A 27,042-nucleotide genomic window follows, 5' to 3' on the forward strand; every position below is an offset into this window, starting at 1 on the left:
TAAACTAAAAGCTATTAAATCTCTTGTGCAGAAATAATGTGAAGCAGGAGAGACGGGACTCAAGAGCATGGATTCTAAAACCAAACTACCCAGGTTCAAATTCTGTTTCTGTCATTTACTACAGGAGAAACCTTAGCTAACTTCTTTGTATTTCAGTTTCCTTGTCGGTAAAATGGGAAGAAAAGTAATGCCTGCCTCACAGCACTGCTGTGAAGATTGAATGAGTTCATACATGCCAAGCACTTAGAACAGTTCTTGATACATAGCAAGAGCCATGTTAAGTGTTAGCTATTGCTATTATTTTAGCATTGATCAAGGATTTTCCAGAAAATGTGAATTTGTGAGTCATCTAAATAAGAAGGGACATTTCTACTAATGTTGTTTCTTTTGGTCCTAACCATTTCTCATCTTATGAATCTGTCTGTTTAACAGATTAGTGACAAATACATGTTTATATTAAGTGTTATTTTAAAAATAATAGCTTTTTTGAGATATAATTTACATATCAATAATTCACTCCTTTAAAGTATCATCCAAAATGCCAACAAACTGGGCAATCTGGAAGGAACTGACAAATTCTTAAAAACTCAAGAACTACCAAAATCGAAACAGAAAGAAATAGAAAATTTGAACAGACCTATAACCAGCAAAGAAATTGAATCAGTAATAAAAAATCTCCCAACAAACAAGAGTACTGTGCCAGATGGCTTCCCAGGGGAATTCTACCAGACATTTAAAGAAGAGTTAATACCTGTTCTTCTCACATTGTTCCAAAAAGTAGAAATGGAAAGAAAGCTTCTAGACTCATTCTATGAAGCCAGCATAACTTTGATTCCCAAACCAAACAAAGACCCCACTAAACAGGAGAATTACAGGCCAACCTCCTTGATGAACCTGGATGCAAACATTCTCAACAAGATACTAGCAAATTGAATTCAACAGTACATTAAAAGAATTATTCATCACAATCAAGTGGGATTTATTCCTGGGCTGCAGGGCTGATTAAATTTTCACAAATCAATGTGATCTACCATGTTAATAAAAACAAAAGAATAAGAACCATATGATCCTGTCAATAGATGCAGAAAAAGCATTTGACAAAATACAACATCTATTCTTGATAAAAACCCTCAACAAAGCAAAGGTAACATAGCTCAACATAATAAAGGCCATATATGAAAGACTCACAGCTAATATCCTCAGTGGGGAAAAACCGAGACCCTCTCCCCTAAAGTCAGGAACAAGACAAGGAGGTCCACTCTTATCATTACTATTTAACATAGTACTGGAAGCCTTAGCCTCAGCAATCAGACAACAAAAAGAAATAAAAGGCATAAAGATTGGTAAGGAAGAGGTCAAACTTTCACTCTTTGCAGTTGACATGATACTCTATGTAGAAAACCTGAAAGACTCCACCAAAGAAACTGCTAGAACTAATGCATGAATTCAGCAACGTCTCAGGATATAAAATCAATGTACAGAAATCTGTTGCATTTCTATACACCAGTAATGAAGGAGCAGAAAAAGACATCAAGAAATTTATCCCATTTATAATTGCACCAAAAACAATAAGACACCTAGGAATAAACCTAACTAAAGAGGTAAAAGGTCTGTACTCTGAAAACTATAAACACTGATGAAAGACATTGAAGAGGACACAAAGAAATGGAAAAGCATTCCATGCTTATGGATTGGAAGAATAAACATTGTTAAAATGTCTACACTACCCAAAATAATCTACACATTTAATGGAATCCCTATCAAAATCGCACAAGCATTTTTCACAGAAGTGGAACAAACAATCCTAAAATGTGTATGGAGCCACAAAAGACCCTCAATAGCCAAAGCAATCCTGAAAAAGGAAAACAAAACTGGACGCATCACAATTCCAGATTTCAAGCTATATTACAAAACTATAGTCATCAAGACAGTACAGTACTGGCAGAAAAATAGACACATAGATCAATGGAACAGAATAGAAAACCCCAAAATGGACCAACAACTATATGGTCAACTAATCTTTGACAAAGCAGGAAAGAATATCCAATGGAAAAAAGACAGTGTCTTCAACAAAAGGTGTTGGGAAAACTGGGATGACGACATGTGGAAGAATGAAACTGGACCACTTTCTCACACCAACACACAAATAAATTAAAAATGGATGAAATGCCTAAATGTGAGATAGGAAACCATCAAATCCTAGAGGAGAACACTGGCAGCAACCTCTTTGACCTTGGCCGGAGCAACTTCTTACTAGGCACATTGCTGAAGGCAAGGGAAACAAAAGCAAATATGAACTATTGGGACTTAATCAAGATAAAAAGCTTCTGCACAGGAAAGGAAACAATCAACAAAAATAAAAGGCAGCCTACAGAATGGGAGAAGATATTTGTAAATGATATATCAGGTAAAGGGTTAGTATCCAAAATCTATAAAGAATTTATCAAACTCAACACCCAAAAAACAACCCAGTTAAGAAATGGACAGAAGACGTGAATAGACATTTTCCAAAGAAGACATCCCGATGGTTAACAGACACATGAAAAGATGCTCAACATCACTCATCATCAGGGAAATACAAATCAAAACTGTGATGAGAGATCCCACCTCATGCCTGTCAGAATGACTAAAATTAACAACACAAGAAACAACAGGTGTTGGCAAGGATGTAGAGAAAAGGGAAACCTCTTGCACTGCTGGTGGGAATGCAAACTGGTGCAGCCATTCTGCAGAATAGTATGAAGGTTCCTCAAAAAACTACAAATAGAACTAGCCTGTGACCCAGCAATTGCATTATTAGGTATTCATCCAAAGTTTACAAAAATACAGATTCAGAGGGGTACATGCACCCCAATGTTTATACAGAATTATCAACAATAGCCAAACTATGGAGAGAGCCCAAAGGTCCATTGACTGATGAACATATAGAGAAGATGTGGTGTGTGTACACACACACACACACACACACACACACACACACACACACACAGGAATATTACTCAGCCATCAAAAATAATGAAATGTTGCCATTTGCAATGATGTGGCTGGAGGTAGAATGTATTATGCTAAGTGAAATGTCAATCGGAGAAAGATGAATACCCTATGCTTTCACTCATATGTGGAATTTAAGAAATGAAACAGACAAACATATAGGAAGTGTGGGGGAAAAGAGGAGAGAGGGAAACAAACCACAAGAGATTCTGAGTGAGAGAACAGATTGAGGGTTGATGGAGGGAGGTGGGTGGGAGATGGGCTAGATGGGTGATGGGTATTAAGGAGGGTACTTGTAATAATGAGCACTGGGTGATGAATGTAAATGATGAATCACTCAACTCTACTCCTGAAACCAATATTGTACTGCATATTAACTAACTAAAAAATTTTTAAAAAAAACAATAGAACATATTATTAAAAAATAATAAAGTATAATTCAGTGGCTCTTAGTAAATTCACAGAGTTGTGTGAGCTGAATTAGACTTCTCAGTCTAACGGAGACTATAGGGACCACTACCTATAAATTTACTCAAACTGGTAAACACCCACTCAGCCTCTGCAAGTTTCACAAACAGAGCACTTATCTGAGCTAAGTGCTTTGGTCCAGAGAAAGTGCAATGCCCATTGCTTTGGGCTCTGTCAGAGGGAGGAAAGCTCTATGTCATCCCTCCACATGTGAAACTTGCACATGTCTTTTTCTTGGTCCGAATCCTGCCCATTACCTATTCCTCTAGTTCTCTTCCAACTTATTTTTCTCTATCTAGAATTTGTACCATTGAAGGCATTTCAAAATACACAAAACACAAATATTTGACATAAATGGGGGCAGTAGAAGACTTTTAGTACTTGTTAGCACAGATGAGTCTATCCGATGGCAGAGCCAGCATCGATCAGAAAGACTGGGATGAAATACAAATGTATTCATGAGGAGGCGTGAAAAGCTCTGTGACATGAAGCAGTGCTCTGAAAGGGTCATGGTTGGGAGCTTTGGGAAGTCAGACAGCAGCAACTGGAGCCCAGATGCGTGAAAGGACAGGCTGAGCAACCAGTGCACCTGTGGGCATAACAGTGCCTAAAGCAGTTCTTACATATGACATTGGTTGCATAACCTCCGTGCTTTTGTGAAACAGAGATATGTGCATGTTTGGGCACATATACATATGATGGCTAATACACATACCTGTGTTTTTCAACACCTATACTCCAGAAAAGGATATACAATTGGAACTTGGCCTCCTGAGAGGTAGTTCTCAAACTCACAATGTAATTTTGCTTTTGGTGCAGAAATAATAACTTGCACATATTCCATCAGGTGAAAAATTGAATAAATAAAGGAATGGAATAATTGTCATCCCCAAATATTTGGCATTTAATATATTCTTAGTTTAAAGCCCATTTTTGGTTAATACTTATGACAGGGGTGGCAATTAGGTTTTAAGAGCAGATACTGTATTATTCTTTGAATAATAGACAATGGAATTGTGCTTTGGATTTGCATAAATTAAGACATGCTGAAATGCCTTATTCCTAGAGAAAGGAAAACATGTTGTTGGACATTCTTTGTATATTTAGACAAAGTTTTCAGGTAACTAAAAAGGCAATGTTGACACCTGATTTTGTGTTCTTCTGAAATGAATGATTGATAATACTACTAAAAATTTGGAAGGAAATAATTATAAGCAACCACTTCTTATATGGGCTTTGTTTTAAAATTAATCACATGAAGCATTCTAATTAGCTTAAAAATGTTAATTTGTTGGGGCGCCTGGGTGGCGCAGTCGGTTAAGCGTCCGACTTCAGCCAGGTCACGATCTCGCGGTCCGTGAGTTCGAGCCCCGCGTCAGGCTCTGGGCTGATGGCTCAGAGCCTGGAGCCTGTTTCCGATTCTGTGTCTCCCTGTCTCTCTCTCTGCCCCTCCCCCATTCATGCTCTGTCTCTCTCTGTCCCAAAAAAAAAAAAAAAAAAAAAAAAAAAACGTTGAAAAAAAAATGTTAATTTGTAACTGTAGAGAAAAATATTCAAAAACCCGTATTGTTATGCCTGTATTCAACATCTCTTACTTGGTAGGTTTTCAAATCAATATTTATCGGGTGCTCTTAAAAATGAACAGACTTGAGAGGACTATCGAAGTGGTCATAGAGGAGCTGAATGGTTTATTTACTTGAATTATCTGAATATCTTGTTCTTTCTTAAATTGCCTTTTTTTGGCACGGCATAAATAGTAAAAGAACATCAGGTTATGATGACATGATAATAAAGGGTACTGGTTATAAGTAGCAGTTTTGTAGGGCAGAAATCCAATCTGTTCAAAGGTCGACCTGACAGAGTTACAACTGAAGTTGTTAATAGAAGAAACCCAGAGATCCATTCGGTTTATCTTGGAGTGTTCTCATGTTGGACAAATGGGAGATTATCTTCCACGGAGATGAGTAAACTGCCTGTGTGTCACATTAACCATTACGTTTTACTCCGCTCACACAGGTGCAAACATATGTGATAACTAGGACTGCTTTTTATTCAATGTTTCATCCTATTGGTAGAGAGCATAGCAACTCCGCCCTAGGTTTACTCTGAAAAAAAGAAAGACCCTATAATTTAGTTAATCATAAATCCAAAGTTCATAAATGCCCAATTCTTAATCCTAATGCATAATTTCATTGATCAATGTTAGCTTTAATAAGCTTGTGAATATAAACACAGTGACTAGTCTGTTTACTAAGGAGATATGTTATTCTGTGAGCGAAACCAAAATTGGTTGGCAGTCTTTGTTCATGGCATGAATTCCTATGTAGAATCTGGTGTGAACTTATGGGTGGGGGGGGGGACGTACTGCTTTCTCATTTTTTTTTTGATTTTAATTCCTTTCCATTTGAACACTGCTATGTTTATTTTGTACTTTATATATTTAAAAACAATGTTCACATTGCATTCATTCTTTTATGTAACTTTTAATTCCAGTGAGCTAACATACAATGTCATATTAGTTTCAAGTGTACAATATAGTGATTCAGCACTTCTCTACAACACCTGGTGCTCATCACCACGCGTGCACTCCTTAATCCCCATCACCTATTTTACCCATCCTCCACCGTCTTCCCACAGATTATTCTCAATAATTAGGAGATCTGTTTCTTACTCTCTTTCTCTCTTTCATTTTTTCCCCTTTGCTTGTTTGTTTTATTTCTTAAGTTCCACATATGCGTGAAATCATATGGTATTTGTCTTTCTCGGACTTATTTTGCTTAGCATTACACTCTCTAGTTCCATTCATGTCATTGCAAATGGCAAGATTTCATTCTTTTTTTACGGCTGAACAGTACTCCGTTGTATATACACACCACATCTTCTTTATCCATTCATCAATCGATGGACACTTGGACTGCTTCCATATCTTGGCTAGTGTAAATAATGCTGCTTTAAGCACAGAGGTGTATGTGTCCCTTTGAATTAGTGTTTTTGTATTCTTTGGGTAAATACCCAGTAGTGCAATTGCTGGATCATAAGGAAATTCTATTTTTAACTTTTTGAGAACCCTCTATACTGTTTTCCAGAGTGGCTGCACCATTTTGCATTCCCACCAACAGTGCACAAGAGTTCCTTTTTCTCCATATCCTTGAAAACACCTTTTGTTTCTTGTGTTGTTGATTTTAGCTATTCTGACAGGCGTGAAGTGATGCCTCATTGTATTTTGATTTTCATTTCCCTGATGATAAGTGATGCTGAGCATCTTTTCATGTGTCTGTTGGCTATCTGGGTATCTTCTTTGGAGAAATGTCTGTTCGTGTCTTCAGGCCATTTTTATTTTATTTTTTTAATGTTTATTTTTGAGGGAGAGAGAGAGAGAGAGAGAGAGAACTTGAGCAGGGGAAGAGCAGAGAAAGAGGGAGACAGAGAATCCCAAGCAGGCTCTACACTGTGAGTGCAAAGCTATATATAAATTATTGCATTCATTTATATTTATTAATTCTTTCCATGTTGAAATTTCTAGATTTCATTGTCGAAAGAATAATTTTTATTAAATATAATGAACATGCAACTTCAGGGCATACTTCACAAGCCTTGGTCACATAGTCTGAATTACCAGATTTAAGCTTTATCTCTCTTGAATTTTGGATGAGAACTATACTCTTAAAAAAACTATATACTTTTTTCTTGTTATTAAACATGTGAAGTTATTCGTTATTATTCTATATACTGATATATACTGATATTCTATATACTGATATACTGATTATTCTATATACTGATACTGATACACAATGGCCATTAATGTACAATATAATGTCTAATGTACACTTTTATCATGAAATCTTTCATTTTTAATTTAACCTCTTTTTAGTACAGTACACATATCCTCAGCTATGCTTCCTGATTCCAACTGAGATGTTGTTTTACCTACTACAGATAATACCTAGAGTACTTCCACTGGAAAGGGCCATGAGATATAAGAGAGGGGACAGCTGTGGGGATTAAATATTTCTCAAACAGCTTCTATTTGCTCCACCTGATAGTCATGCCACCTTTTATCCCTTAGTCCAGAAATGCCAGCGCTGATCATTTCCACACGTCGGCAAGATTCTGGAGGGTGTATTGGGTTGGTTTTCAGTTTTCTCCACTGCTGCTTTGGATATCAACTTTCTTTAGTTTTCTAAGTCAGTTACCATTTATTTGTTCTATAGCTTCCAATCTTCTAAGTTAATATCCTTCCCAGACCAAAATATTTTAAAATAACATCTAAAAAAAAGTAATCTACTTTGGGTACATTCATTTCCTTGATCTCTATGTTTTTTATTTATTTTATCTGAATGCCTCTGGTAATGAATTTGTTTTGGTACAGGGACTCCAGTTGCAATCTCAAATGCCTAAGGGGCCAGGCTGGTGTTCTGGCTTCTCTGACTAGATCGAAACCTCAGACCGGTCAGGGTCAGAAATAATTGGTTAAGTTTGGGGGAATCCCAGAGCAATACAACATGTGCCCTGTTTTCCATTGGGACAATAGGAGATTACCTGCCCCAGGCTCATTGGCAGTGGCTGTAATAGGGTAGAGATGACTTTGTGACCAAGCAGTGAGACAGAGGGCGTAAGACAGTCCCTACCTCCCCACCTCCACACCCTACCAGTTTGCCTTGGTTTGTATGCAGAGGGGACAGTTTCAGAAGCTTCCCATGTATCCCCAGTGAGGAGCATAGGAAGTAGGTAAGACATGTAAGTTAAGGACATTGCCAAGTGGCCACCATAGTGGGAGGCAAGTTGACAAAACAGGGGCCAGATGGAATTCAGGTCTGAGATGGATCCATGACTCCAGAGAAGGCTGAGCTGAGATTTCTGGAGATGACGCTGGGGGTAGGTTTGTTGCCTGCTGCCAACCATGGGGAGAAAACAAACCACAAGTGAAACCATGGATTTTAGCAGTGGGTACAATAGGGCCCCAGGAGGCCTGCAGCCCCTCCCTTCCTCTGGAGGGTCCTGAAACTGTCTCATCTGGGAGATGCCATCTTGGGAAGGAGGAAGCAGCAATGGTGAAATATAGGGCATGAAGAGACAGCCTTGAGGGAGGTCTGAGCCTTGAATTTGACTGAATAGTTTATCTGAGAGAAGCATTTAAAATGAAAGAGACCATTTCAAAGCATAAGCAACTATTTTAATGGAAAGGGAATGAATTATCTTTAATTAGCAAATTTAAATGTTCCTCCTATCAGCAGAAATTGTGGGCTCATAAGAAAGAGTGAAGGACTTATAAAAACTAAACAAACCACATTTTTCTTAAAATACCTGAGTTGTTAGTGTATGTGTCAAGATATGATCGGACTTCTTGTTGGAATGTTGATTTTATCTGAATTCACTGCGTGCCACTTCATTAGGTATTTTAAAAATATTTTATGTATTTATTATGTATGTTGCATCTGGTGGTATAATTGAATATGAAACTAGAGAAATCTAGGGAATTTCCTTCTGACATGCACTATAATTTAAAACAGTAACAGACAACTGCAAGTTGTGTTAGAATACAAGATTGTCATTTGGTATTTACTACAATTGCAAAAACAGCTTGTTAAGGAAAAATAATTAGACTTCCCCAAATATCTTGATGTCATAATACATATGTAAATTGTGGAGTAGGACATACAAAAAAATTATTGCTTTAAATGTCAGTTACTGCTAGCCCCAGAGAGAAAAAGAGCTGCAAAACGTAGCTACTGTATGTTTACACATACGTTTATAGCAGGCATTTGTCTCCCACTCCTTTTCTTCAGTAACAATAAGATAAACGTCTAAAAGCCTTGGTTTTAGATTTGGAGTCGACAGTTGGCTATACTTCTGCCCAAAGCCATTGATGTCTTGTTAAGTGCGCGTGAGGGCTTGCGTGCTCTGGTCTGCGTAAGACTCAATTAAGCTTTGGGATAAAGAGTAACTGTGTCGTAGCCCTCTGGGGGCCGCATGCGAGCTCTTGCATGCGTTTCGCAGTACAGCTCGCCCTCCACGAAGAAGTAGCCCTTCTGTTTGAGGTTGAGGTTGCAGTCGGCACACACGAAGCACTCCGGATGCCGGTACTTATCCCGCGCCTTCACAACAGCACCGCTGTAGAGAAAAGGGAGATCAAGTCAAACAAACAAACAAAACCCACAAAGCCGAAAACAGGCTACAAAGGGAGATAACACTGCCTTCTGGCAGGTGTTATCTGTTTCGCATTCAGGAAACAGCCTCCAGCTGTAAAACCAGCACGGCTGTGAAACTGACGTCATTGTCAGCCAGATCCCTGAGGACCACAGGAACACATCGCGTGTTTCTCGGGTGCCTCGTTTTCAGAGTTTTCAAACAAGTCGTTTCTACAAGTTATGGGATCTTACCTCATGATCTTTGCCGATTGTTTCTTTGAAAGAGGAAAACACGATATGAATGAGACTAACACCCCTGCACAGGATTCTGATTGTGACCAAGGTTGCCTACAGGGCTACAAGTCCCTCTGACTGCTTTCTGTGTTGGTGGTGCAGCCTTTATTCTATGGAGCACAGAGAAAACAGACCCAAGAGCAGAGATGGGATTGCCATGGGTGGGCGGACTGACCTCTCCTGTCAAAACAGCTTACTTCAGCCTGGGTGAGGTAACTGCCTTTGGTACCATTATAAACGCTTGTGTTTTATGAGATCCTCTCTGCTCCAGAGCTCCGTGTCCCGCTTCTTTCTTTCTGTGTCACATTCCCCACTTGCTCTAAGCAGGCTTGGCTCCCACTGCCCTCCTGGGATGAATCCTGGAAAACTGGACTGATGGTGCCTCAGTGTGAGCTAAGAGCAGAGCAACAGAATAAAGGGGTGGGAGAAGTGGCCTCGTGGGGCATTTGCAGTGGAGAGATTGAAATGACCTGCTTCACAAGATTTGAATTAGCAAGTGTGGCTATTCAAACATAAGGGCCCTTGAAATGGAAGCCGACCGAATTTTTAAAAATTATATTTCAGTATTTGTGTAACTGAAGAAACCCAGTAAAGATAATGTGTTTCAGTGAACAACCTGATGACCTTAGGATTCGGTTCCCTGAGTTTATACAGAAAAGAAAATATTTAAAGACTGTATATTAACAAAGGGAAGGCTTTTTGAAGTGAAATTATGATTCTTGGATGTGATTTTTTTAAAATATACTTCTAAGACAATTTTTATGGGAAAATATATGAAATTATAAGTCCAGAATGCCGATTCACGTTACATGCCAGTTTTAGGGTGTGTCGAAGGAATTCTGGTCAAATGTGCTGAATGTTGTGGATATATTTCAAGTCACTGACTGGAAATAGAGAACAGATACCAAGATTCATAGTGAATTCCTGGGTTGAAAATGAAACTTACACAATGCCACTCCCACATTTGTCACAGAGTGGCATCTTCTGTGTGCTGCCAGGGCCACCATGGACTTTTGTAACTGGAGCTCTCACACTCCGAGTTCCAGCCGGACGGTCATCTGAAAAACAAAGTGTTTCCATTTATGGCAAGGGAACAGCTGGCTACTGGCTAGTTCCTACTTTGCTTCTATTTTAAGGTGTGCACTTTAACTTAAGGAATTCTTAAGTTGCACGGGTGCTATCATTTCAAAAGGAGTAGGACCGGTTCAAGCACAACTTGTTCTGAAGCATGGCCTTACAAAACAGAATTAGTCAACATTTGTCGTTGTCATAGGGAGCTGTTATAAAATGCTCAAAAAGGCAGAATACCTTTTGCATTTTTTCCTGCTTCTTATTGGGGTAAAATATACATAACATAATATTGACCATCTTAACCATTTTAAGATGGGTATTTCGGGAGCAGTAAGTCTATTCACAGGGTTGCGCAACCATCACCAATGATTATTTCCAGGACTCTTTCATCATCCAAACAAAAACCCTGTATCCATTAAACAGTAACGGCCCATTCTCTCTTCTTCCCAGATCCTGGTAATCTCTATTCTACTTTCTGTCTTAAGACTTGCCTATTCTAGGTACCTCTTATGAGGTACTCTTATGAAGGGTACAATATTACCCTTCTGTGTCTGGCCTGTTTGACTGAGCATGTTTGCAAGGTTCATCCATGTTGCAGCATGTGTCAGAATTTCATTTTTTGAGGCTGCATGATATTCTACTGTGTGGATAGACCATATTTTGTTTATCCATTGATCAGTTGGTAGACAAATGCGTTGTTTTCACTCTCTGGCTATTGTGAATAATGCTGCTATGAACATTGGTGTATAAGTATCTGTTTGAATCTCTGCTTTCAAGTTTTTGGGTATGGACCCAGAAATGTAATTGTTGGATTATATGCTAATTCTATGTTTAACTTTTTGACGAACCCGTATACTGTTTTTCACAATGGCTGCACCATTTTGCATTCCCACCAACAACGAACAAGGGTTCCAGTTTTTCCACATGCCCACCAACACTTGTTTTTTCCTTAAAAAAAAAATATTAGCCATCCTAGTGGGGCATTTTGCATACTGTGCAGGTTTTTAAAGGACAGTGTATCTTTTGTTGATGGAAAAACGTCGGTAAGAGTGTGAGCCCCGAGGACAGCAGGGGTGGCTAGAGGTTCAGTCCCGCTTCTTACTGGCTGCGTCTCTTTGTACAAATCCGCTGTCTCTGTGCCTCAGTTTCTCATTTGTTAGAGAAAATAATAGTTCCTATCTCACAGGTTATTGTGAGGATTAAATGATAAAGTATGCAAAGTACTTAGCACAGGGTTTGGAACACAGTAAGGGTTCATGGCAGTGTTATTTTAAAATTTGGAAGATGATGATGATACCGTGGAGTATGGGGGGAGACGGAGAAATCTTGCAATATCCGTTGAAGGTTGGACTTTACAATTCTGAAGCTGAACTAGCCCCTGGATTGCTGTGGAGGGAATTTGTCGTGGTGCTCTTTTATCACCAAGTTGGTGGCTATTTGGATACATTCTGGAAGCTCCTTTCCTAAACCAAGCACCGCCCAAATCCTTTGCAGGAAGGATCACTGAATTGAATACATTTTTAGACTTTCATTCCCAGTATGTTTACTGCCCTCCCATCCCTTGACTTTTCTAAGGGCCTCCATCAGTGCTGTCCCAGCAAGGCATTCACGGCTGCTCACCAGGGCCGTCATTCACTAATTCCTGGAGCACTCTGAAGGAGCCCGACTGGCGAGGCTGAGTAGGTTCATTCCGATTGTCATGGAGCATCCGGTACACATCTGACTCGGGGGGCACAGAGGCTACGGGTTCACTGAAACACAGGGTGGCAGGGAAAGCAGTGTCAGGAGCATCATGACACATGGGATGTACAAGAAGCTACAAGGCATGAATAAGCAATGATCACTATGTTTGCAGTAACTCCTGAACAAAGCCTCTGTATTTTCAAGTTAGTCTCTATTACAGTTAAAAAATATGGTATGAATTCACATGGGTCACCTTGAAGATGTCATTAAATTACATCACAGCACTTCTCCATCTGACAGAATACTTTGGAGGGCAACTGAAATGTGATTGTCAGGGAATAGCAATTAAAAAAATAACACTCGTGTCTGATGGATATATAATTATGTGAACAAAATTAACTTTTCTCATAAAAAAGACAACATAACATGTGGTAGGAAGTGCAGGAGTGACCCCAGTTTGATTATTCTTGGTCATAAAATGGTCAATAAAATTCAGATTCACTTCTGTTATTAAACTGAAAGGTATGGCTTCATTTTGTTTTTAAGATTAATTTGTTAACTTCGAAAAACAGCAAAAGTATCATTTTGCTTATAAATTGAAGATGTTCAACTCGTATGTGAAAGTACATAATGTAGAAACTTTCAGTTATATTGACTACATTATGTTTTTTAATAGCCACATTATAATTCACTTCTAACAATGATAGCAGCTTTATTTTTAATATTCTACAAATACAGTTCAAATCTAAGAAAATGCCTCAATAATAATACTACATGCCAGGCACTAAATGCTTTATTATTTTATGTCATTTAACTGCATTATCTAGAAAAGTAGTTGCTATCTGCACATACTTTTCTACCTATATCCTATTTGAAAATCATCTTATATATCTGAAAGTCCCTGCAAAAAAGCTTTGAGATACATTACATGATTATTATCTCATTGTATTCATCCCAAGAGATATTTTTGGGAATTGATACATAGTACTCTTAAACATTATAAAACTTTAATTTATAAAAAGCGGTTATGTAATACTGAAAGAAGTAATGACTTTATCTTATAATAAATCTTTTTAATTGAAAATCTTGATGGCAAAAGTGCTTTGAACAAATATTCATAATAAAGAAGAAAGTCATCAAAATAAGAGACCAATGGAAATTAAATATTTACAGTATTAGCTTAAGCTCATAAAACTTTATTCATGGCAAAAATTCCAAATGAAAAAAATAATTACCTCTCCATAAGATACCATTAACAGAGAGAAGAGGTGTCATTTCTTAAAATTCCTCTGAACTTCCCATCCCTTTCCCAAATTTTGACCTCCAAAGGAGAAGCATAGAGTATACCAGATTATAAATCACTTTTGAAAAGTGTTGTACCAGACGTTTGTAAAGAACATTGTAGCTTTCCAAGAGATACATACATTTGGTCCTTCCATGATTTCATTTTATTGCGATCTGTCTCATTAAGCTCTACTTAGCTCATTCTGGAAGTCACTTTTATCTTTATGTCTAGATATTTGCAATACATCCTTAGCATTTTTCTCTTGAAAGCTTTCCACATAACCTTCTTCCAATTAAGACAACGTTAAAAGACACCGGTAAAGTTGACATTGCCCATGTGTTTAATTAATATGCCCATCATTCAAAAAGACTCGTATTACCTCATTAAGGGTGTTTCCCCTAGAGCTGTTGAAACCTGACCCTGAAGTGTTTCCATAATATTGTCATCTGAGTACAACTGCATAGGTGTATTAAACTGAGCATGTACAATCTTCACACCGGGAAGTTCCATTTCCAAAGGAATGTTAGGGGCCATCTTAGCAGCAACTTTCAAGTCACCTGGGCAAATTGTACTAAGAGTACTGACAGAAGAAGGGGTGCTACGTCCACTGCCACCGTCAATACCGGACGGAGTACTGCATCCACTGTGTTAATGACCACGTTACACAGAGAGGTGACACAGGAATCAGAAAATCCAGACAGGAGAACACAGAGAACAAGTACAGAGAGGTTAAAAGGAATTGAAGACAGAAAGTAAGAAGTGAATTCAATCAAATTCAAATGAAATGTTTATTTCTAGCTAGAGTATATTTTAAAAAGGGGAGACATTTAAAAATTCATGATGGAAAAAAGTTCAAGAAAATTAAAAAGTACAGGTGATATTGCATTTGTTGGCTCTGTTCTACTAGGCAATATGTTAAGCCGAGGGTTACACGTAGAGTTGCACAAAGTAGAAAAGATGGAACTCGCTTCACTTTTTAAAAACAGGCCACACAGTTTTAAACTTGCCAACATCACAAACACATGATGCAGGGAAATTACATTGGCTGGATGTCCTTTTACCTTTATGAGCTGCAATGTTTAAAATGAAAACATTAATAAATGATCCTTCACAAATGGTAACTGGCTTTGCAGCATGAAGGTCAGTCAGATATTTAGGCTAAACATTTCAAAATAGGAAGCAGATGTTTCAGAAATGCAGTTACACGTTCCTTGAATAGGTTCTCCGTAGGTTCTGTGATAAAGATTATGTTTGAAAGCTACTTTGTGAACGTTTTCTTGTTACCATGTTAACTTTTTCTACTTTGGTGCTTTAATTTTGTGAAGAGTACACTTTAAAAAATTGTTCAGTGATTTAATACCGGCTCTAGAAACAGCCAATAAATGCTTGTCACCTTGAAATTAATTGATTAGAGGGCAAATAAGGTGGTCTTGGACTCTTTAGATGCCACCTAGGGCATCATATGTAACTATTTCACGTAACATTTTGGAGGTACACATATATTTCCATGCATATTTCTCATTTCCTTTTAAAGATCAATTGAGGGGACTTATTATTAAAACACAAGAAAGGCCATTCATGCAGTTTTAAAAACAGCTAGGGAGATTTCATATTCTCTTTGAATCTGGACAGGAGGCTAGTCACAACTGACATGCCAGTGACTAAAAAGTAATTTTTCTACATGCATTCTAAGTGCAGCATGAGAAATGCATTTTACAAGAAAATGGAATGTACTGAGTTGTTTTTTTTTTTTAAAGCACAATCATTTAAGACTAAACCAAAAAAAAAAAAAATTAGTATTTGTAATTTTTTTTCATGCTTGCAGGTTAGTGTTGCTAAAAACTCAAGGCAGAGAACAATTTATATGATGCGTTTATCTCAAAGTCTGTTTTCTCTTAGGGCTTAGGTATGGCTCTTGCATTTACTCTCTAGGGCTACTAATGCTAACCTTAGCCTCATATAGAGGGCAAAAACCAGAAGGATATTGGGCATCGATTCTGCTGACTACATCAATGTTGTAGCCTGCTTAGTGTGAACAACTCATGTCACTAAATGGATTTAAAAATTTTTTTTTGTCTGGTGTTATCCAGTTCGACCACCTGCATGACCTAAATTGAGGCGAGTGTACCTGGATGTGCTCCTTTACTTCCTGGCTGTTGAGACCCTATTTAAAGCCAAGTCTGTAAATTGGTTAATCATCTGCAAAATGCCGAGTGGCGTTTGTATCATTATTGTAGGCTCAACACTCTCTTTGCTCCTGAAATCGACCGTAGTTGGTAAAAGACTGTGCCAGGCCTAGAGCTAGACAGTAGATGGGTAAGCTATGAGCAATCAGAACTTACAGATAGACATTATTTTGTAGTTGTAATTAGTAATCTTTGTTATTAGTGTTCTTGTATATAGCATGCTTGTGTACATAATTTTATTTAAGCAAAGATTGTATCTTCTATTGCCTGATTTCTTTATCATTCTATTTAGGAGCCCCTGGTTATTGAATACATAGGAAATATACCCTTAGCAAACAAGAATGACCTTTTTATAAATTTTTGGGACATTTTTATTTTTTTTTTTTATTTTTTTTTTTTTATTTTTATTTTTTTTTATTTTTTATTTTTTTATTTTTTTATTTTTTTTATTTTTTTATTTTTTATAATATATGAAATTTATTGTCCAAATTGGTTTCCATAAAACACCCAGTGCTCATCCCAAAAGGTGCCCTCCTCAATACCCATCACCCACCCTCTCCTCCCTCCCACCCCCCATCTACCCTCAGTTTGTTCTCAGTTTTTAACATTCTCTTATGCTTTGGCTCTCTCCCACTCTAACCTCTTTTTTTTTTTTTTTTTTTTTTTTTTCCTTTTTTCCTCCCCCTCCCCCATGGGTTCCTGTTACGTTTCTCAGGGTCCACATAAGAGTGAAACCATATGGTATCTGTCTTTCTCTGTATGGCTTATTTCACTTAGCATCACACTCTCCAGTTCCATCCACGTTGCTACAAAAGGCCATATTTCATTTTTCCTCATTGCCACGTAGTATTCCATTGTGTATATAAACCACAATTTCTTTATCCATTCATCAGTTGATGGACATTTAGGCTCTTTCCATAATTTGGCTATTGTTGAGAGTGCTGCTATGAACATTGGGGTACAAGTGCCTTTTTGGGACATTTTTAAAAGATCTCTCGAACTGATGCTCTAAGTAAATAGTTTTGATGAGCTCCAGTCACTGTGGGTAGTATCATGGGTCACCATGACCTATCCTGTGACCCGGAAAGGTAGATACTAATGAGATTTCTTGACTTTGACTTAGTGACTTGGCATGTGTAAGCTTGATGATACACTCAATTACTTCATGCCTCCATATCATCAGACAGAGAACTAATTTCCCTGGCCTGTGTACAGACTTTTTGGGATGAACTTCTGGAAGTGAGCTGTCCAAAAACCACTCAGAGGATTCTATTTTATCATTTGGACCTCCAAAATATCTTGTGTATATTTTTGGGTATAAATTTGGCTTTAAAAATTTACATATTTGCCTATGAAAATACTGATTTTTTAATATGCTTCAATTATGAAATAAAAGAACCATAACTAGCAGTCAGGCCCGAGGGAGATTAACATATTAACAATTTAGCGCCTCCCACTTCGGATGAAAAAGTTGTTCATTTGGCTGTAGCTTGGTATATAGCCACCTAAAGCTCCACCTCGATGAAGGATCATTTGGTAAGAACCAGAAATTCAGAAGGTAGAACAAATAGGGGACACAGGAAGAAAGGAAAGATAGTAGAGGCATTTTTACAATTCTTTAAGATTTATATGTGGTACCTGTCTTTAGAGTTTATTTGGGGGGGCAGGGAGAGAATGAACAGGGGAGGGGCAGAGAGAGGGGGACAGAGGATCTGAAGAGGACTCTGTGCTGACAGCAGAGAGCCCGATGTGGGGCTCAAACTCACAAACCGTGAGATCACGACCTAAGGCCAAGTCAGATGCGTAACCCACTGAGCCACCCAGGCGCCCTGGGTACCTGTCTTTAAAGCAAACCCTTTTGTCCCTGTTTCTCCTCTCTCCTCTCCCAAATGCAGCTATATTGAAAGGCACCTTACAATAACAAAATCATGAGTGGCTTGTCACTATCACCATGTTTGAGTTAAAATGAAAATAAAAGAAGGCCATTAGCTACCTGAATCCCTCTGACTTTCCCTGAATTTTGATAAAATGAAATGTGTTACTGGTCTTTAGCCACGGCAAGATCTGTGTTACTCTGATGTGTCATTTCACTCATCGCCTAAAGTCCTAGGGTTTGGATTAGTGAATTTCCAGTTGAACCAACCTCAAGAGAATGCAAGTGCATTAATTTCACTATGCTTTTTTAGAAAGTTGCATATGTATTTATTCAATAGTAACATAGCATCTTAACTCTTTATCTAGTGTTATGATCTTGGGGGAGGGGCTGGGAAGCTGTGGAAGGTGGGGAAATAGGGAGAAGATATACAAGCAAATAGAATGGGGACCAGGCAACAATGAAGTAAAGAAAGGCTTGTGCAGAGTTCCATCTATGAGGTAGGGTGGTAGCTCTTGATTCTACTTGCCACTCAAGTATTATTAGGTGCGCTTAGGACTTCGTTCCTTTATCTAAGAACATTATGGAGCATTAGTCTGTCCCAGCCTTGTGTCCAGGTGCTGGGAAGATAGAAGGCGCTCCCTTCTATTGGGGGAAAATGTATTTGGTAGTCACTGCCTTTTTAGCCTTGTCTCCTGCTCTTCCACTCTACTGCTTCTGAGTCTGATCTCACAAAATCGGCCAGCTTATTTTGAGATAATCCTCTGGCCCTGACTCTAGCTCATGGAAAGGTCTGCACAAGGAGATCACAGATCACATATCAAGCGATGATTGACCATCCAGAGCAGGTATCATGAACTTGGACACCCCCAGGGGCCAGCAGGTTATACTTACATAAAAATAGGCCAGGTATCGGGAGTGGTGAGCATTTTGACAGGATGGAGACTAGATGTTCCATCTTAAGGCATTTGCTTAAGTTTTTTGGTTTTGGTTTTGTTTTTTAACAGCAGAAGGGTTACATAAAACACCCTCTGTAAGTTGGATGGGCCGCTAGTTTGTGACACTGGATATAGATCATTATTCAATAATCCTAACTGCCAACTTCCTTCCTCTGGGCTGACTAATGTAGCTGAGGTCAGAGGAATGGGTTTGAGGTTTCCTAAAGTCACTCCTTCCCAATGTGCCAACACAGGGCATTCGTTTCCCCCCCCCCCCCCCCCCCCCCCCCAGGTTGGAGTACAATTTCTAGAGAAGATATTTATTTGAAAAGGATCATCTGACTGAAGATGACGATCTGTTTCTCTGATGGACAGCACTGAAGAGCTGGCCTGTTCTTACTGCAGTGTGGACACAGTTATATCTGTGAGGGTAACAAACATACCTCCCTCTCTCCCAGCTCTTTCCTTATACTGCTCTCCTCTGTGTGGCAAAGTTCCTTTTCAAGTGGCCTCTTTTTCTTTGCAAGTGTCCATAAGGATGAAGATTTATTTTTTGTTATTAAAATTTTTTTTAAATGTTTATTTATTTTTGAGAGACAGAGCGTGAGCAGGGGAGGGACAGAGAGAGAGAATCCCAAGCAGGCTTCAGGCTATGAGCTGTCAGCACAGAGCCCTTTGTGGGGCTCAAACTCAGGAACCAGGAGATTATGACTTGAGCCAAAGTCGGACGCTTAACCGACTAAGCCACCCGGGTGCCCCCACATTTATTGTTATGTAAGAGCTAGAATGAGTGGGATCACACAGCAGGCTAATGGTGCTGTGAGAAACAAGGGCTGAGGTGGGCTACTCACAGCCTGTGAAACATAGAAAGCTGCCCCAGCATTCCCACTGGGCCCCGCCTGTCTCCTGACTTCTGACAGGGTGCCGGTGTCCATGTTTGTTCCTGCTGGCTGGGCTCTCATGCCCTGGGAATGGGGTCCATCTGCCTGCCTCAAAGGTCACTGTGTTCTGATGGGATCCTCAGAGCAGCAGGGGTATTAGTTATAAATATATGTGGTGATTGCCTAACATTTCACAGCTCTATAATCTGGTCAGTATTTACTCTCGGAAATGGACGTTAGTTACCTACTGTTCTCTGCTAAAAGTGAGTTTGTTTCTTTTGCTTTTGAAATAGGCTTCAAAATGAGCAGAGTCACTCCAAACCCCTAAGGGTTACTCTTCTTAGTGATTAGTAAGGATTTATTAGAGAAGCATGCACTCCAGACGTCACAATCTCAGAGCTTATGACCTGCTTCGGCCTGGGATTATGAAAGGTTTGGGCCGAATATTGTGCTTGTGTTCAAAGTAGTTCACATCCTGTAAAAACAAAGGGTTAAAAAGTTCCTCAGTGGAAGATAGTTTTTGTGGTTTTTTTGTTTTGTTTTTTTTTTTTTAGATAAAAGTAAATGAATGATAATTGCACAGAGAAGATTATTTACCACCAAATATTGACATGACTAAGAAGGGGGATGATGGAACCGAGCGATTTCTTCACTTTAAGCATCTGTTCACTAAATGTTCATGAACTGGCAGACTGGACTCCAGAACATTCTGGATCTGTTCTAGACGCTTGTCTTTAAACTAAACATCTGACTGTGCCTTCAGGAAAGTAGAAATAAAACAGCAAGAGCTGGACTTTGGAAAGGAAAAGAAACCGTACTATCACTGTTAAGAGCATGGTGGCCGGAAGGCAAGTCGGATACTTACTTTTGAGGTGAACTAGGAATGAGACCCCGCAGCTGTCCGTGAAGCGCGTCTTGTATATTGCTAGTTGAATAGAGCCCAATGGGTGAGTTATAGGAAGCACTCACTACCTGTCTTTTGTCATCAATGTTTGCTGCTGCAACGAAAGGTTGGGCCCTTCTGTTGTGCGCGGTACCAATGGGTTTGAACTCCTGTACAATGGCAGACAAGATACACAGAGCCACAGAACGCACAACAAAGCCATTAATGAGCAAACCTAGAGCATCGCTGTTGTTAACCAAGGCTTCTTCACCCCACTGCAAGATTAACGGCAAGGTTAAAGGAGGAGTTACGCATAAACCTTTCTACATTTTCTGTGAAATTTGCATGTGCTGTATTCAGCCACTTTTAAGGTGCGGATGAATTGACCTTATTTAAAATATCATAAAAGAATTCGAACGTTATTCTTTTTGTCTGGCCCTACTGACTTTCACAGCTGTAGTTGTTAAGAAATTCTCATATGACTCATTTGGATACTGAAATTCGATGTCAGAAATGAGATTTGTGGTTTAGAAGAATTATCATAGTTAACTTTTTCTCAAGAAGAACTTATATGAATATCTTATTACAGCTTCCTCCATTTTAGGAAAAGGAGGGGCAAAACAATCAGAGAGAGGGAGCATTTATGAATACTTATACCGAATCATTTTAACTAATCCAAGTAAAAGTTTTATTTTTTCTTTATGCCTACCACAAAAAAATTCTTATTTTGCATTATGTTCTAACTTTAAATTTAGAACAAATAATAAGCATTAAAAGACTATTTTTTCCTTATGAGAGCAGGGATACCATGTATATGGAAACTTTCTTTTCTTTTCTTTTCTTTTCTTTTTTTTTTTGTGATGATTGCACATTGTGTGTTTAAAGAACTTTTCATGTTTCTTTTAGTCCCAGAAGGACTAAAGTCAACAATTCAGATAGCTAATGTATAAGACTCACAAGAGGATCTCCACTTTATTGCTTGGAGAAAAGGATCAAACATCCGAGTCCCAAACTCTGAAACATGCCTGAATGATCGGAAACTCTATGTTATTATTTTTTAATGTAGGAATCCGGTTTTCCAATTTTTACAGAGATTTGTAATTTCGTAAAGTCATTAAATATCTTTTTCTCCTAAGCGACAGAAGAAAGCCAGGAGGGAAGGCTAAAATATACACAAGCTGATTCTCTTTCCAGATCTTTTCATTTGGCAGAATCAGTGAGATAAATCTTTCCAATATTTTCACTCACGCATTCACATCGACTTCACTTACTTTGGTGAATGTGCCACCAACTTTTCACACAGATTTCAACTAGCACAAACATTTATGATTCTTTGAAATGTTACGGAAAGGAGGCTGTTATTATTAAAAAAAAAAAACCAAGAAGGTCTTGTAATATTCTTGCTCATGTCATTTTTTTCTCTTCTTGTCATTACAAATGAGTAAATCGTGGGATGGTGCTTTTTTTGGTTGTTGTTAGAAAAAGAGACTGTCTTCGTTTCTTAGGGCAGGAACCAGAGTTTTGCACAGAGATTCTTGTGCTTGAGAACATACCGACAGCTTCCTTTAGGGACCCACGCCACATGATGCTTCGGTGTTTTGATTCTGAGCAGCCACTCTTCACACGAAGTCCCTATTCCCCCATCTAGGTTTCTTGGAAAAGTTCATTTAAAATTTTAATAGTTGTAACAGGCGAATGGGGTGCAGCTTCCAATACTAGCTGTACTGAGTCTGTGACTCCAGCTACCCCAAATCTCCTGGCGCCTGAAAATCGGGGATGTGGTTGAGAGCAACTTTTCTCTCATCAACCTTGGGCCGCGTATTATAATAGCCTCTTAAACGTGAGAAGGTCTGAGTTGAATACAATAGGCTGTGATCCTATAGTGTGATTGGATTGATTGGCATCTTACTGATTCATTATTTTTACCTCCAGAATAATGGCTCACTGCCTAGGAGTTCGTTGGGGGACAGTAGGGTTGCTGCTGTTAGGCAGCAGAATGACTGAAATCACCAAATGTGGCTTTAGAAAAATGCTGAGTCCCAGAATATGGGAAAATGTGTGTAGTCACACATTTATACGGTGCCACCATCTGATTATTTTGGCTGATTTAATGATGAATTCTGCTTGTTTTTTTTTTTTTTTTTTTATGATTTCTGATTAGCCATTATTATGGCAGGAAAAAAGTGAATTGGAAATAATTGTAGGTAATGCCAGTGGTGATGATTCAAGCCTTTGTTACTCTTTTTGAAATGAAAGAAGAAGGCTAATTGCCTCATTTAGTTTTGGTAAATTATTAATTTCTCGGGCTAATTAAAAGAGTGAATCAGGCAGAACTGAAGGACTCAAGCTTTGTGGAATTTTTTTGTAACAAAGTATGACATGCCTTAAAGATCTTGATAAATAGAATTGAATTTATAAAAATTAGTTAATGTGATATGATGGTTTTATGGGGAAAAAAGTCGCTGCCCTTATTTCTTCTTAGTCTTAAAATGATTAATAAACACGGGTGGTGATTGTCCTGTAAATGAGGCATCTTCACGGAAAATATTTGTGCACTAATAATTTCTAGTAGTGCTTCCGAAAAGCAGCATTTGAGTTAATCAGCTCCAACCTTTTTCTTTGCTTTCAGTTTTGGTCATATATTGCAAAGGTCATAAATGTGTAATTTGTTAAAATAAAAAAAAACACCTTACTTTCTGCACATAATCATAAGAGGATATAAAAGAATATAGGCTTCAATCTAATATAGGCTTCAAACATTTGTATTTAGGCTTTGCAAAGCGTTAGTTTATGGGCTGCTAGAGTCATTCCAAAAAAGCACAATGAAGTTGTATACATCAAAGGTAAGCAAATTTAAGTATGGCATGGGGAGGCAACATTGTATCCAAGTCTTCCATCATTGTTGATGGTCAAACAGAATCAAAAGACAAAGCCAATGACAAGTTTGGTATTCCACATTAATTTCTTTTTACATTTTCTGGAAAATCATTTGTAACAGTAATACCAGTAAAAGACTATACAGCAGTCAATACAGTCCAGCTCTTGTGTTTATTTTACCCAGACAAAAGCATCCAAATGATTCTCATCTCTCAGGAATTCAATAAGTAACCACTGCAGTTAATGAATGCATTTTAAATGTCATTTTTAAATATTAGGAGCTTATACTAAGGAATAATAGTTTGAATTAATAAAGTGCTAGAGCCGACAGAGTAAAAGCTAGGCAACTAGATGGAGACTTGCTGATATTGGGGAGAATGCAGCTGGTGACAACAATCTCCAAGCCCTTAGGATGACCTCAGCAGTGACAGCATTCCAAGACAGTTGCACCTTTCAACTTCCTACTTGAAGAAGTTGTCCATAGATAAAGATTCAGCCCAAGAACTGAGGCTATTACCAGCTCCAAAAGAAACAACATGTTTCATGGTACATACATAGACGTATGTATGTACTTACTAAAAAAAGGGATGGGGAGATAAGGAAAACAAGGGATCATACCTTCGATCAAGTCACGCTGAAGAACTAATGGTATTTTGTCATATTTGGGATTTATGAACAATCACCACCTGACCTCATGCTCACCCCTCAAAAGAAAAATAGTCACCCCTGCAAATTTTTTTTTCAGTGATCTGTTTCAAGTGTTTCCCGTATATAGTAGGGAACAGTTTGGGGATTAAGAAAGCTTGTTTTGAATGGGCCGCCTTCCAGTCATCACAAAATTGTAGACTAAAGCTATCTTTTGAAAATATAAACAACTCCAACCCATACCTCACTTGATTGTGTGTATAGTTCCTATACATCTTTATTATCAGATCTTCTAGGGCCAAGGATGCAATTCTTTTATGGAGACAGAAACAGTTATCTTCTCATTTAGAAATGAATGATGTTTGCTTCTGAAAAGCATCTTTCCTGTGTTGTGATAGCTACATTATAATTTTGAGTTGTCCAACTAACACTAAACAAAGATAAGCATAATGTCTTATTTGAGAATGCCGGCTTTGAAAGACACAGACCTCTAACAACATACCGTTAGCCTACAGCTAATATATAATGCTAATATAATGCTTTGTATAGGAAAATGCATATCTGCTCCCAGGCCATGTTCAGTGTGGATGGAAGGCTTTTATTCAATGGCTGTGGGTTGATCTAAACAACTTCTAAGGTTCTTTTTAAGTCTAAGATTCAAGTCTAAATTCAAAAAAACAAAATTTAACTATTTAATAATAGCATGAACAAATGAAAAAAAAAAAAACTAGGCATTAAAATTTCATGTCAGTTGTTACTATAACTGTAAAAGGAAAGTCCCCAAAGCCTGAAAATATGCATAGGGAAAAGACTGGAAATAAATACACTAACATTTTCTTAATTGTGGCAGGGCTTGTGTGGTAGGATGTAATGTTTTTCCCCCTCAATGAATATATATTACTTTTAATTTTTTTAACGTTTATTCATTTTTTGATAGAGATAAAGCGTGAGTGGGGGAGGGGCAGAGAAAAAGGGAGACACAGATCTGAAGCAGGCTCCAGGCTCCGAGCTGTCAGCACAGAGCCAGCCCGACACAGGGCTCGAACTCACGGACCGTGAGATCATGACCTGAGCTGAAGTCGGACGCTTAACCGACTGAGCCACCCAGGTGCCCCGAATATACATTACTTTTAAAATGAGAAGTATTTTATTCTAATAGCCAAGGTCACAGAATTTACAGTGAAAGTTTCACTTGGCTTGAGAAATAAGAACTCAAATACTGTTTTGCTCGATGACATTTTCTACTCATCTACAGTGGCGTCTTGAAGCATGATATATCAACAGCATTTATTTCTCAGACAGACACATCTTTGTTGTCCATAAAGTTGCCTTATTTGCAGAGTTCCTATTTTGGGTGTGTGCGTGGGGGGAAGACCACTCTTTGCAAGAATCGTTTTGCATGGCGTCGTGTTAATTAAAAAAATAAAATAAGAAGACAAACATAACCTCCGTTTAGCTTTCCTCCACACTCATGCTCCAAGTTGAACTCACTGCTTATCATTTTCCTTCAATCATTGCATTTTGTTCAGTTTATGCTTTGGCGTTTCAGATCGCAGGGGTTGTGCTAAAGCTGAGCTATGTTTGTAGGGAATGTCCGTCCTGAAGTGCCAAGTTACGTGAACCGATCATGCAGAAATCTGGCCTGAGGATCATCAGGGTAGGAGGCCTCTGGCCCATTAAGGGAAGAACTGAAATGGTTCTTATCTCTGAGACCTTCGAACACCGGCCTCCCTGAGAGGGTGCCAGTAAGAATGAGCCATGACTCAAAGTAAAGGAATGTTCAGAGGCTCCATCTGACTGGCTTCTGGAGCCTTTAACCCAAGTTTCACCTTTCGTTCTTTTTTTTTTAAACCTATCTCATTCTCTATGTTTCCCCCATTTGTGCTATCCTAAATATCCATATTGCTTAACCCCAAGATGTAGGACACATGGACTAATATATGATTGAGGAGAGGCCAGAGTATTTAAAATTAGGGTTATTTTATTTTATTTTATTATTTAAAAAAAAATTTTTTTTTTCAACGTTTATTTATTTTTTTTGGGACAGAGAGAGACAGAGCATGAACGGGGGAGGGGCAGAGAGACAGGGAGACACAGAATTGGAAACAGGCTCCAGGCTCTGAGCCATCAGCCCAGAGCCCGACGCGGGGCTCGAACTCACGGACCGCGAGATCGTGACCTGGCTGAAGTCGGACGCTTAACCGACTGCGCCACCCAGGCGCCCCAAAATTAGGGTTATTTTAAAAAGTCCAGTTTTTGTAATAATTATGGTCATAAATTCAAACTTGTAGATTTATAAAAGGGGCTTCTTCTAGAACGAAAACTCAGACAATTTCCCTTAAACTCCACTTCTGGACAGATGTTAGGAAAACACAGCCTCCCATTTTGGTCTGAGCTCAGCCTGTGCTTACTAAATACTTGCTGAGGCACCCACGTGCCAGAGCAGGTACTGCGACATGGTGAGGGGTCACTGGGGATTTGGTACTTTGGTCGTATCTATTTTTTTTTTTTTTATTACTTTTTAAAAATGTTTGTGTATTTTTGAAAGAGAAGGTACAAGTGGAAAAGGGGCACAGAGAGAGAGAGAGAGAGACAGAGGATCTGAAGCAGGCTCTGCCCTGAAAGCAGAGAGCCTGACGTAGGGCTCCAACTCACAAACCGTGAGATTATGACCTGAGCTGAAGTTGGATGCTCCACCGAGGGAGTCAGCAGGTGCCCCTGACCCCATATCTTAGCAGCTCATATTGGTGAGATCAGATTTTAAACATTAGGAGAAGTCTGGAATGGAAAATTAATTTGCGGAAGGGTGCAGTACAATTTTGGATGTGTACTATAT

General features: G+C 38.6%; 1 protein-coding gene across 3 annotated transcripts in view; it reads right to left on the reverse strand.

Moving 5' to 3' along the window:
- Positions 1 to 8,613: 8,613 nt before the first annotated feature.
- Positions 8,614 to 27,042, reverse strand: part of PDLIM3 (PDZ and LIM domain 3) — a 31,379-nt gene continuing 12,950 nt past the window's right edge. The window contains exons 4-8 of one of the 3 annotated variants that reach the window (XM_045453849.1): positions 20,209 to 20,276; positions 14,303 to 14,566; positions 12,576 to 12,706; positions 10,831 to 10,942; positions 8,614 to 9,573 (exon numbers count right to left, since the gene is read on the reverse strand). In XM_045453849.1, coding sequence (XP_045309805.1) covers positions 9,384 to 9,573; positions 10,831 to 10,942; positions 12,576 to 12,706; positions 14,303 to 14,566; positions 20,209 to 20,276 — 765 coding nt within the window. In that variant the 3' untranslated portion in view covers positions 8,614 to 9,383. Of the gene's footprint in view, positions 9,574 to 10,830; positions 10,943 to 12,575; positions 12,707 to 14,302; positions 14,567 to 20,208; positions 20,277 to 20,666; positions 20,855 to 27,042 lie in introns of all 3 variants that reach the window. The other 2 variants (XM_045453852.1, XM_045453860.1) reach the window with 2 other exon arrangements.

This window comes from Leopardus geoffroyi, chromosome B1, assembly GCF_018350155.1.
Source record: "Leopardus geoffroyi isolate Oge1 chromosome B1, O.geoffroyi_Oge1_pat1.0, whole genome shotgun sequence".
NCBI lineage: Eukaryota > Metazoa > Chordata > Mammalia > Carnivora > Felidae > Leopardus > Leopardus geoffroyi.